General features: G+C 37.6%; 1 protein-coding gene across 1 annotated transcript; it reads left to right on the forward strand.

The window, feature by feature from the left end:
• Window positions 1-6,159: 6,159 nt before the first annotated feature.
• On the forward strand, window positions 6,160-12,240 carry LOC145204220 (carbonic anhydrase-like). The gene is made up of 8 exons (XM_080076698.1): window positions 6,160-6,275; window positions 7,594-7,635; window positions 7,703-7,870; window positions 8,715-8,779; window positions 9,766-9,945; window positions 10,294-10,433; window positions 10,755-10,836; window positions 11,243-12,240. The coding sequence occupies exons 1-8, from the start codon at window positions 6,239-6,241 to the stop codon at window positions 11,441-11,443; spliced, it is 915 nt and encodes a 304-aa protein (XP_079932824.1). The 5' UTR covers window positions 6,160-6,238; the 3' UTR covers window positions 11,444-12,240.
• The last annotated feature ends 354 nt before the right edge of the window (window positions 12,241-12,594 follow it).

Consider the following 12,594-nt stretch of genomic DNA (forward strand, 5'->3'; position numbering starts at 1 on the left):
GTAGAAAAAACTAGAACAGTTAGTCATATTGATGTGATTTTGCGCATAGCATAAATCGCTAACTCGCTGTTAAAAGTCGTTACATTTTCGTAATAGACTAATAAAAACTGCAATAGCCAGTCATATTGATCAAGTTTGTCGTACAACATCAAACTTCTGACAAAATGCGATTTTAGTGCTGTGGGCCTAGTCTTCACATTTACCTTTCACCGCGACAAAAATACACTTGACACCGAAAATTTTAAGTGCATTAATTTGTCGTCTTGCAACTCTTAAATGTTTTAGATTCCTTTTTTACCCAGCACAAGCGGATTTAAAGCGGAAAATGTTATTAGTGGTGAATGCTTGGTGACCGTCTGATTCGGTACAACGCCTTCAATGGGCCTGGTGTACTGTGATTTACAAAATTGCAGAGGCATTGGTTGTTATAATATAAAAAAAGAAGAGAAAAAATTGCTGTAGAGAAGAGGTCAAGGGTGAACTGAGTTAAGCATTGTTTTTAAAACCTAGTGTTTTGCATTTGTTTGAAAGCTCATTTTTCAACAATATGTAGAAAAACGGTTTACGCGACTCACTTAACGCCCGATTAGGGGTTTAACTTAACAAGCAAAGCGATACCCCCACGCTAGTTCGGAAAGAGGGCTGATAGCGCCTGCACTAAATCTGCAGCTTTCTTATCTCCTGCGTAAATCCATGGGCTTTGTTTAAGCAGATTGACTTCTGAGGGTAATTAGTCAGGGTTAAAGAAGGTATATGGAATGCTGGGCAAGCAAAATTTCAACCTGTTTGCTTTATCATTGTTGGTTTAGCGCGCGTTGTTTAGATTCTATAGTGATTGATGTGGCTCATTTGCATGTGAGATTTGCAAACGAGTTTAAACTTATTTTTCGGCCTTATTGGTAAACACGCATGTTTAGTTATAACCTATCGAGGACAAAATTTCGATTATATAAATCAGGTACAACAATAAATTTAACCAAAACCGAAATTGCCATAAAGTAACATAAAACGTAGACATTCTATTACTTTTTGTTTTTAGTTAAGCAACTGTTTAAGTTCATATCTTGTGAACAACAATTTTATTTGTAAGAAAAAGGTGGTTTTTGTTGGATGAAATGTATTTGCTGTGAGAAAATAATACAACTATATTAATTTATTTTTACTTCCCTTTCAAAACAGCAAGTCCCAACCAAGCGAAGCTGCAAACTTGCCTGAACTCAAGACGAGTTCGTCTCCAAACGTTTTTCCCGTCTACCATTGTTTGAATGTGGTCGAACTTACTATTTTGACACGATTGTTTGAAATGCCACATCTGTCTTCACGTTAACCCGACCTTAACGTTCGGCGAAAAGTCTCGACTCCTGATATTTTGAGATCCATCAATCAGTTTTGCCTTTACGGTTTTATGACTAACGTAACCTTTTAAATCGCGCAGTTATTTCATGATTCACTACCTTTGGTGTAAACTTTCATTTCAACAGCAAATTACTTTGACCGCCAAAATTTTATCCAGTGAAATCAACAACCCCTAAAAGGAGAAAAATAGGCAGATATATCGGTCCATTTAGATTGCCCTTTCAGTGGCTCTTGTAATGAGAAGCAAATGGGTTATGTCGTCAACAACAAAAAGTTGTAATTGTAAAGTCAGTTTACCGCATCTTCCAACTATAAAAATCCGAATGTCTATACAGCTGTTTTAATAACATGGCGCCTTTATGAAATTTATGGCACAAATAGCGATGCTTGGTACCGAGATACATTCCATTGAAAATGATTATCTCACAAAGCTGTGACATTTTCCATAAAATCTTAATAGCAGAAATATAAAAGAATTTGAAATTTTTAGGCAATAAAAAAAATCAAAATCTGAATATTCAAATTAAACGAGGTCACGATTCGCATTAACCGTGAAACAAGTTCCGCTTAAAAGATATCATAAAATGCACTGACATGTGCCATATAATGGAAAATTTCAAACCTAATAAAACGAAACAAATCAGAAAATCGTGAGCAATGTAAGAAATGTAAAATCTGGAGTTAAAATATTCAATTTAAATTAGGTCACAAGTCGCATGCATAAACCCTGACCCAACTGGAAACTAATAATGGCTTGACACGACTTGACCCGTTAAGTGGTATTTGCAACAGCAATTATTGTGATGATTAAATTATTTAAATAAGCTGGTGGTCCGTGCATTAAACGAGTTGTCACAACTGCTAGAAGGTTTTGCAATGTCTCTTAACCTATTCTTCTGATAACATTCTAGATTTTAAGAAAGCCGCAATTGTTAAACGCGTTTACTGAGTTTACACACATTCGAAACAAGGCTTGACACGACTTGACCCCTTAAGCGGTATTTACAACAACAATTATTGTTCGCATGACACGTCGGTGTGCTAGAACACGTGTTCAAAACTTTTTTGGCGTCTCCGACACGAAATGATTTATAACTTGGCCCCTGCGCAACTGGCCCGTCTGCTGGACTTGTTTGCGTGTTAGTTCAACCGTCCATGCATTGGCGGCAAACCCTGGGGCTTATTTACATACAAGAACGCTATAAGCCGAAGCAATGGACCATTAGTGGGTTTGAAATTGCTCGCGCGGAATGGGGCATGGCGTTTCGGCGCCGTTTTCTTGTCCTCGCAAACGTTCTAAACCCACGAAAGTAATTTGCCGTGTGTGTTCAAAATATATTCAAGTTTGAAAACAAATAAGTCATCCGATGTAAAGGTTTTATGTTATACGTGTTGACAATATACCAGTTAGTATCTTAATGAAAATTAAAATATTTTGAATAAAGTGTAATGCATTTTATAATACAGGCTTATATAAGGCGCAAAATATACAAACCACCAACTAATATAAAGCAAAACCTTTCTAAAAAAATTGTCACTGATGAGGTTCGATCCAATAACCTCAGCATTTCCCGGGCTTGTGTTAAATCCGAATAAAACATTACCAGTTACGCATGGAGTACTTCAAATTATTAATGTTTGTAAATTATACATTATATCACGTTTGACCACAAGAGGCGATATACACGAGCTGACAAATTAACCTTTTACTCGAATAAGTTCAGTACACGGATGAACGCATTTTAGCGTTTTTTCCTCAAAATGAAAAAAATATTTTGTTTCTGCGATTCTGTCAAACCTAAACACGCGGATGCTTTGAAATATAGATGGAAAAGCAACGCTAAAAAACCAATAAGGGTTTCCCTCGGCTAAACTTCTGAAGTCTTGTTGTGGGAAACAATAAAAACAATGAAGCCTTTAAAACCAATGAGAATACGCTACCGAAACCTTAGGATACCACGATGCCTTAACACCGTACAGGAGTTGTTTACCAGCTGCCTTGACGTGATTGCGAAGTTATGTACGTGGAACAAACGAAACAAAAAACTTAAAATTGCGCCTCAAAGAACAGAAATTGGCAGTCAAAAACATGAAACATAAAATTGCGCCTTATGCGAACATATTCTGGATGTTATTACGCATTATTGTAATAGCGCCAAAATTTTGAAACAATAACCTACTTTAATCATAAAGATAACTGCCAAAGAACTTGTGTATATAGAATACAGGCGTTATTGATTATGACAACAGTGATTGTTGAAACGTTTGTATAGAGTATTCTACATACACAAGTTCTTTGGCAGTTATGTTTATGATTAAATTACTTTTCAAGTCCGTGAATAGTGTTCCTAAGAACCTACTTGGTCAGTGAAAGCAGTTGGATACAAAAGTTTCAATATTTATTTCTATTCAAATACCCTCAATCGCAATGATAACAAGCTTTCAAGCCCAGGATATAACGGCCAACATCACCGACAAAACAACCATCTGTTAGTACGTTATGAACCGTCACTTTTTGCACCCTATAGTTTCCCACGTAGCTTTTGTTCTTTATTATCAATTTTGTGTCCCGCTGTTATTGTAATACAATGTTTTTTCCTCACACGGGTTTAATTTATTGCTTTGTCATTCCCATGGGCAAAATATCGGCAAAGTTTTTAAAATAACCAGTATTTTTGTCTAGCACTAGACCGGTTGAACGGTAGCTTGATTGAATAAGTTGTGTCCGTCAAACAGTGGTTCCCATTTTAGGTTAGTAAACTAGAACAGTTAGTCATATTGATGTGATTTTGCGCATAGCATAAATCGCTAACTCGCTGTTAAAAGTCGTTACATTTTCGTAATAGACTAATAAAAACTGCAATAGCCAGTCATATTGATCAAGTTTGTCGTACAACATCAAACTTCTGACAAAATGCGATTTTAGTGCTGTGGGCCTAGTCTTCACATTTACCTTTCACCGCGACAAAAATACACTTGACACCGAAAATTTTAAGTGCATTAATTTGTCGTCTTGCAACTCTTAAATGTTTTAGATTCCTTTTTTACCCAGCACAAGCGGATTTAAAGCGGAAAATGTTATTAGTGGTGAATGCTTGGTGACCGTCTGATTCGGTACAACGCCTTCAATGGGCCTGGTGTACTGTGATTTACAAAATTGCAGAGGCATTGGTTGTTATAATATAAAAAAAGAAGAGAAAAAATTGCTGTAGAGAAGAGGTCAAGGGTGAACTGAGTTAAGCATTGTTTTTAAAACCTAGTGTTTTGCATTTGTTTGAAAGCTCATTTTTCAACAATATGTCGAAAAACGGTTTACGCGACTCACTTAACGCCCGATTAGGGGTTTAACTTAACAAGCAAAGCGATACCCCCACGCTAGTTCGGAAAGAGGGCTGATAGCGCCTGCACTAAATCTGCAGCTTTCTTATCTCCTGCGTAAATCCATGGGCTTTGTTTAAGCAGATTGACTTCTGAGGGTAATTAGTCAGGGTTAAAGAAGGTATATGGAATGCTGGGCAAGCAAAATTTCAACCTGTTTGCTTTATCATTGTTGGTTTAGCGCGCGTTGTTTAGATTCTATAGTGATTGATGTGGCTCATTTGCATGTGATATTTGCAAACGAGTTTAAACTTATTTTTCGGCCTTATTGGTAAACACGCATGTTTAGTTATAACCTATCGAGGACAAAATTTCGATTATATAAATCAGGTACTACCATAAATTTAACCAAAACCGAAATTGCCATAAAGTAACATAAAACGTAGACATTCTATTACTTTTTGTTTTTAGTTAAGTAACTGTTTAGGTTCATATCTTGTGAACAACAATTTTATTTGTAAGAAAAAGGTGGTTTTAGTTGGATGAAATGTATTTGCTGTGAGAAAATAATACAACTATATTAATTTATTTTTACTTCCCTTTCAAAACAACAAGTTCCAACCAAGCGAAGCTGCAAACTTGCCTGAACTCAAGACGAGTTCGTCTCCAAACGTTTTTCCCGTCTACCATTGTTTGAATGTGGTCGAACTTACCTTCAGAATTTTTCACTCGCAGGGTCGAAACTACAAACAAATTGCGATGCGTTTTGGGTAAATTGTAACGAGAAAAAGTCATTTAATTATAGGACAATTTAGTGTAGCCATCAGAATTTTGTACCTTGAAAAAAAGCGTATTTCATCTATTTACTCGACGTTTTTTCTTCACAAATGCTGTTGTCAATGAAATATGTAGTGGCAGATTTGCCCATTTGCAGGTTTTGTTGGTTAAATCAACGTCCTTAAGTTAAAAGAACTCAAATTTCGCAAAACTAGCTTCCTTTTGTTAACCTAAAATCCTGGCGGGTAAATGAACCCCCGGCAAACCTCCAGTCCGGGTGCCACCTTTTCATGTTACGTGACAAAACCAGGCTATTTTCGCTTCCACACCTTGTGGTTTTCGAGTCTGCACGCGATTCCCAGTTTGAATGCTGCCACAAAAATGCCCAGACGGATGAGTCGAGGCAAATGATCCGCAACAGCTAGGAAGTAGGACTCGTGAACAAAAGTCTTCTGTTGTACGCTTCAATGGACAGTGCGTTGGCGTTTAGCCGTTTACAACCAACAAAATCACTGCATTTTTCTAAAGTTGTCTTGTGCAATCAGACTTAAGGTAGCGGTAAATGCCCGATGGCAAGTCGTGTCTTTACTTTGAAATGTTTGTGGCATAAAAACAATCGTTTAAATAGTCCGAAAAGACTTTTAATCGAAATCGTAAAAATACAGTCGCTAGCAATATTCGTTTTTTGTTTGTTGTTTTTAAATTAACTGTATCTTTATGATTTTTAGAAATTAGGATTTTTGGTTGTTTTCTTATTTTCTGTCAGAATCAACAAAAAACCATCATCATGAGCATTCGATTCTTCGTTGTCATGGCAATGATCGGTAAGTGTTCCTGTTTGTGAAGAATTATTTTTTACGCTTGCCAAAAAATTTTTTTAAGTTGTAAGTAACTATTTGCCGATTTGCCCAAATCATAAAACAAAATAGAAATAAACCAGAACTTTCAAGCAGTTTCGAAAAATTTTTGCGCCTTGAAAATGTTTTGTCTTTGAAAAATATATATTCTATTTTGATCACACTCGAATATGAATAAAAAAATGTGTTTTGAGTTGGGTTTATTTCGCTTGGTGAAGAACACATAACGACACAGTTGCGCTAAAACAATCACCAAGCGGAAATAGCTGCGCAACGTTATTTGCTAACTTATGTATAGTTCGCCACGCAATGCACGGTTTAAAATATTCTGAGCAAAAAGAATAAAGTCAGTATTCAAAAGTTTCTTTGCCAGCGCCAGGTGAAATATGTAGTTTGCGTTGCTAGAAAAAAATTAGGGACCCGCCCAACCGTTTCGTAAGTGATTCAGCAGTTTTAAAATATATTTAGACTTATATAACCAACTTTTTTAGGCAATCCATTTTGCACAGTCCGTGCACAAACACTTGTCGCCTTGGATTAACATTGCTCTTTAGCGGTTAGCTAGTTCCGTGGTGCGTTTAAGCTTAAGAAAACAACAGTTTTTCGTTACCACTTTATTAGTTGCGATGTACACGCTGCGGGAATGGTGCAAATGTTAGTTGAAATAGTTTTTGCTTATTACGCAACACAAGCGTGACTCCTCAGGGGAGCGGTTCTACTCAACAAAGACTAGATCATATTTCCGGCTTCACGCTTGAATGCAGACCAGCACCTAAATTGAATTTGGTTACAGTTTTTTTCCGGTAGGGCCGTTGGAGTTCACGGTTAATTGTTTTTTTCCTTTTAACCAGCTATGCGGGCAATTTGCGTAGGTTGTTTTTCGCGTTTGCAGACGAGCGTTATATAATTATGCGAATAAACACATAGTTGCTCGTTATGCGAATAACAGCTTGAAAGTTCGGGAACAAATTTCGATTGATGAAAACTTTCTGTAAAAGTAACATTAAAACATCTGCACTATTCCATTCAATTACACTTTTTTATTTAGTTTAATTAAATTTCTTGTTTTACACAACTGTTGTTGTGTGACAGACGTTTTTTTTGTAGAATAATTTGCGTGACATTTTTTGTTTTTTTCGGTTGGCAATCGTTTAAAATGTTTTCCCATTTTTTCCAATATGGTGGCAACATAACTAAAAAAAAAACAAGGCACAGCTCTTATGAAGCAACGTTGCAAGTCAAAACATTTTAACTCAATTGTTCTAATCCTACAAACATTTTTCAGGTCTCTCGGCTTCAGTCGAATGGGGCTACGAAGGACCGCACGGTAAGTTTTTTGCTACAGTACCTAAATTTAATGGTAAACAGTCAAACAAATAAATTCTCCTTTACAGGTCCTGATCACTGGGCAGACGATTTTCCGGATTGTGCATCAAACAAGCAGTCTCCAATAGCGATCGTGCATGCAGAGACAGTGACGAATAGCTCCTTGGGACTGTTCAAACACTCAATGTTCTACTCTGTGCCAACCACTATGAACATCATCAACAACGGACATTCACGTAAGGATTTTCTGTGACATTTTATTCGCCTTTACGACTTCGGCAAACTTTTTCATTAACGAGTCCTGATCAGCGGTGGGATTCAGTCGGTTCGCACCGGTTCTATGGAACCGTCTCACAAATTTTATGAGATCAGCGAACCGGTTAGCATTACTGGTTACTGTGAATAGAACTGAATTTTTGTAACAGAACCGGCTACAAAATATGACTTTTGTGATAGAACCGAATGACAAAATTGAATCCAACCACTGGTCCTGAAATAAGAGTTTTCCTATATCAGCACTCGCAAGAGTTACAAACTTGCTGTAGGAAATCGCATTTGACTTACGATGTTTTAAAAATATTAAATAGCTTAATCAATCTGTATAACTCCATAGCAGTGGTTGAGTAGAGTTGAGTTTATTTCGCCGGGCAAAATCGTAGCCGCACAATTGCGCTAAAATATTCACCAAGCCGGAAATAGCTGCGCGACGTTGGGACGTTAAAAAGCGAGACAAAGTTGAGGGCACAATTGGTGGAGAGATGGTAAACGTTCTCAACCTTTTTTTCTCGTACCTGAAATACTTGGTCAAAAACGATTTGTGGCCCAACACATCAAGTTTTTGAACTATTCAAAGCAGTATGCGATAATAACCCTAATTTATCAGTTAATAACTAAAAGTTTAAACAGCTGTGTTGCAACTGCACTTGTTTTTAGACCACAGTTTCGGAACTAGTGCATCAGGGCAATGTATTAAACTTAACTTCACACAGGCTTACATTAGTAAACATTTTCATTAGGTCAGTAATTGGTTGTACTGTTTTAAACAAAGTCCAATACCTGAAACTAATTTGTGTTTTCCAGTGCAAGTAAACCTCGATGGAGCTTATACCATCAACGATGACACAGTGCTTCCAACTTCATACAGGGTAAGAATATTGGAATAACATAAGTTTTACTTTAACTTTAGTTCGGTGGGATACAGAAAAAGGACTTGGTGAATACGAACTCAATATAAGGTTCATTTTGACTGCGGGTCCTTTTCCTACATAAACCAAAATAGAAAGGACTTCAAAATAGGTTGAATGCAATCCCATTGCGAACACAAACACGTCTCCATGGGCATAAAAATAGGCCACCCAACAAAAACTAAAATGCAAATGATGCTGAACCACAAAACAAACAATTCGCTGCAATGCCTAAACACAAACCAACAGATTTCGTTGAAGGCGTTTTGAGCGGTCAATCTTAATTTCAATCACCCGTAAACGCCTGAACACTTGTACTAACCCATTGGGGTCCGGTGGGTCGACTTATGTTTCCCCGACGCTGATTGATTCGCCGGCTGGACAGGGGTGTTGAGTTTTATTTACTTCTAGCACCGCAGTGTGTTAAATTACCAAGTCGTCAAGCACTTGCGTGGTTATTTAACCCTTTGACTGACTTGACAGGCCGTTTTGCTGGACTGCAGCAAGACGATTATATCACAGCACACAATTAAAACTTTATAGGGGGCTGACGCTGTTGTTCGCTAGGTATGCAGAAATACTCTTTAACACGTATGAAATGTCATCTATGATCAGCCACACCTGTGTAAACTGACATTTCCCGAGTTCTAAGATAGGTCAGGTTCGGGGTTTGAATAAAACGGACTCGATTTGGGCCTGACTTCACACTCGGACACATTGGTGGGTAAATTTCTTAGCATAAGAACTCAAATCAGGCAAAGTTTGCCAAATATCGACACAAAGTAACCCCAGTATAACACAAAGCATCCCTAGTTTACCCCAGTATAACACAAAACAACCCAAAGTGACCCCAATATAACACAAAACAACCCTAAGTGACCCCAGTATGACACAAAACAACCCCAGTGAAACACAAAGTAACCCCAATTTTGTTTGCAACTTTGCAGGCGGGTCAATTCCATCTCCATTGGGCATCAGAAGGAACCGAAGGGGGATCCGAGCATTACTTGAATGGCAAACAATACTTCGCAGAAATCCACATCGTCCACTTTCAGTCGCGCTTTGCAGCTTTGGCAGATGCCGTGGACATCGACCAGGGTTTGGCTGTCCTTGGAATCTTTGTGGATGTAAGTTGGGTAGAATTAAAGGCGGTGACTTTTTCTCATGAAGTTACATGTAAAATGATTATAGCTTTTTTGGTGGAAGAAAGTTGATCTTAAGTCTGTTTACAAATTTCATCTCAAATTGTAAAAAGTCAGTAAGACAAGATATTATACACAGAAATGTACAAACCCACACTTTGTACAACCCCACTAAAACCACATACACACTTACACAACCACAAACAAACGCGCACACACGCCCTCTTACACAACCATACACAAATGTGCACACACACAAACACCTTACGATCTTACAAAGTGGGACAAGAAGGAGATTCTCAATTTACCAATCTTCCTGTTGTTTGTTTACAGCCAACTGCTGAAGAAGACAACATGGAATTTGAGCGACTCCTTATTCCCAACACAACCTTGGAGGGACAGAACATGACTTACGTTAATGGGTTTTCACTGGAAGTTCTCTTGCCCCACAACTTGGAATACTACCGATATGAGTAAGTGCGACATCTGGCGACTAAATGTTTTGCTCGCTTTTTTCACGTGGGGAAAGGCCTAAACCTAATAAAAGGCGGTAGACATGAAACCTGTTCAGGATTCGTATTTAAGTGGGTCCTGGGTTCTAATCCCAGGAAAAAATCGTAGTACGCCAGTTAGGCTTGGTGAGGTATAACGTCTTCAATAGGCATGGTGTACTATGACTTGAAATATTAAAATGAAATTCAGAAATTTGTTGTAAAAACAAGTTTGTTGTCAGCAAACAAAAAGTTGCGTGTTGGAAGCTTTTTACGATGTCTAACTTTCATATTTATTTGCAGAGGATCCCTTACTACCCCACCATGCGCCGAATCTGTCGTCTGGTCTGTGCTTAAGGAACCAATTCGCATCTCACCAGCCCAGGTAACGTCAGTAAAGAATCTAGTGGGGGTCGGAGGGGCTAAACTACCCCTTACCCCAACACATCATTTATTGTACAGTCAACAAATAACATTTGAATTAGGACCTGATGATGACAATAGCACGTAGTCATGTTTTACAAACATATACTGGCTATGATTTTTTTGCTCAGATTATTAAAAATTTTGTTTTCTTAGTTAGATTATTCAAAACGGTGAATAGTGACCTAATATTTGAACAATTCGAAATTATCAACAAAATTTACTTGGAAAATTATGATTAATTGTGAGCACTGCGGAATATTTACAGAAATTAAATTATTTATTTTTTGCCGTGATTTAAAATCAACGCTATTTAGGTCTCGTAGCCGATAAAAGTGACTCCATTAAACGGTGTTTTCCCTCAACAGAAACTGAGACTGCAACGTGGTCTTCAAGGTCATCTCTCGGACGGATCTACCGCTTACATCGGAAACAACTTCCGGTCTATCCAGCAAATCAATAACCGCGAAATCACCAGAGCGGAAACGTGCAGCTCGGCCTCTGCTAAAGCTTACCACGTCGTTACTTTGGCCGTTGCAGCGTTCTTTGGCGCTATCTTGCGGTTCTAAACCGTTTTAATGTTAGGAAGAATTTTATTGCAATGCATTTATGGGTTAAACACATCTACCCTCTTACATACGCGTGTATTTGTAATCTGTTCAGCTTTTCAACATAATTTGGGCCATTTTGCGGCAGTGTGGCGACACCTAGCGTATTTAGTTGCACACTATCGCGTGGTGTCGCCATGCGTTTTAGCAGCAATCGAAGCACATTGTACAGGCTTGGTTTAAATGACTTTCGCGCCAAAATATGCAATTAAAATGGCTTTGCAACAATAATTGTTTGGGCTGACAAAAATGTTGATTATATTTTGTAAACATTTAGTGTTGATAATAATCCTCTGCCAATGTTTTTTTTGCGCTATATGTCTGTTTTTCAGTAAATTAGAGTGTTTTTGTCGCTTTCATGTTCAAGAAAAAAACCTAATAACTTCCCTGTAGGTCAGAAAAAACTGCGTATTGAGCAAAGTTCGATGCAAAGTTTCAAAAAATTAAAAAGCCACAATAAAATAATTATGTTGTTCATATTGAATGCAAGATTTATCAATCCTTTAGTTGCTTTTGTAAATCGCTGGTTTGAAAAGTGCTGTAAGCATATTTGCCTTACAAACGCAAAAACAATTTTGCTTTGTTTGCGTCAATGTGCATTATGACGTATGAATGCAACGATTATTGGTGTGGAATGTCTTCATTGTGTACTTGATGAAATGCTGCGGAAAGCGCATTGACCTGAATGGCTACGAAATGTATAACTTGCATGCCTTCGGTTGTTAACCGTATAACAAATACAGCACAGCGTATTTAAATTGTGTCTTGGTGGACTATTGTTTGTGAAGGGCGCAAACTTAGATAAACAACTTAAAATTTCTGACAACTTAAAAACTAGAGGTAAAGAATTTACAATCAGTTCAATGGGTCAGCTGTCGTTGGACTGCTGACCCATTGAACTGATTGTAAATTCTTTACCTCTAGTTTTTAAGTTGTCAGAAATTTTAAGTTGTCTACAACAAACTAGATTCACAACAGGCTGGTATATGCCTTGTCATATGCAGAAATCCGTTAATAGACCTGATAAACTTCATTATAGTAATGGTTGTTTCAAGAAGCATGGATTTGGTTGTACGCAAAAACATCGCTTCGATGAAGAAAATATATTATTA

Source organism: Phallusia mammillata, chromosome 8, assembly GCF_965637545.1.
Source record: "Phallusia mammillata chromosome 8, kaPhaMamm4.hap1.1, whole genome shotgun sequence".
Lineage (NCBI taxonomy): Eukaryota > Metazoa > Chordata > Ascidiacea > Phlebobranchia > Ascidiidae > Phallusia > Phallusia mammillata.

What these genes read in the sequence shown, in the direction of transcription:
- LOC145204220 (XM_080076698.1), top strand. Translation starts at nt 6,239, where the DNA reads ATGAGCATTCGATTCTTCGTTGTCATGGCAATGATCG. An exon ending in TCCTTGGAATCTTTGTGGAT is followed by an intron (nt 9,946 to 10,293) that starts GTAAGTTGGGTA and finishes GTTTGTTTACAG; the next exon opens with CCAACTGCTGAAGAAGACAA. An exon ending in TTGGAATACTACCGATATGA is followed by an intron (nt 10,434 to 10,754) that starts GTAAGTGCGACA and finishes ATTTATTTGCAG; the next exon opens with AGGATCCCTTACTACCCCAC.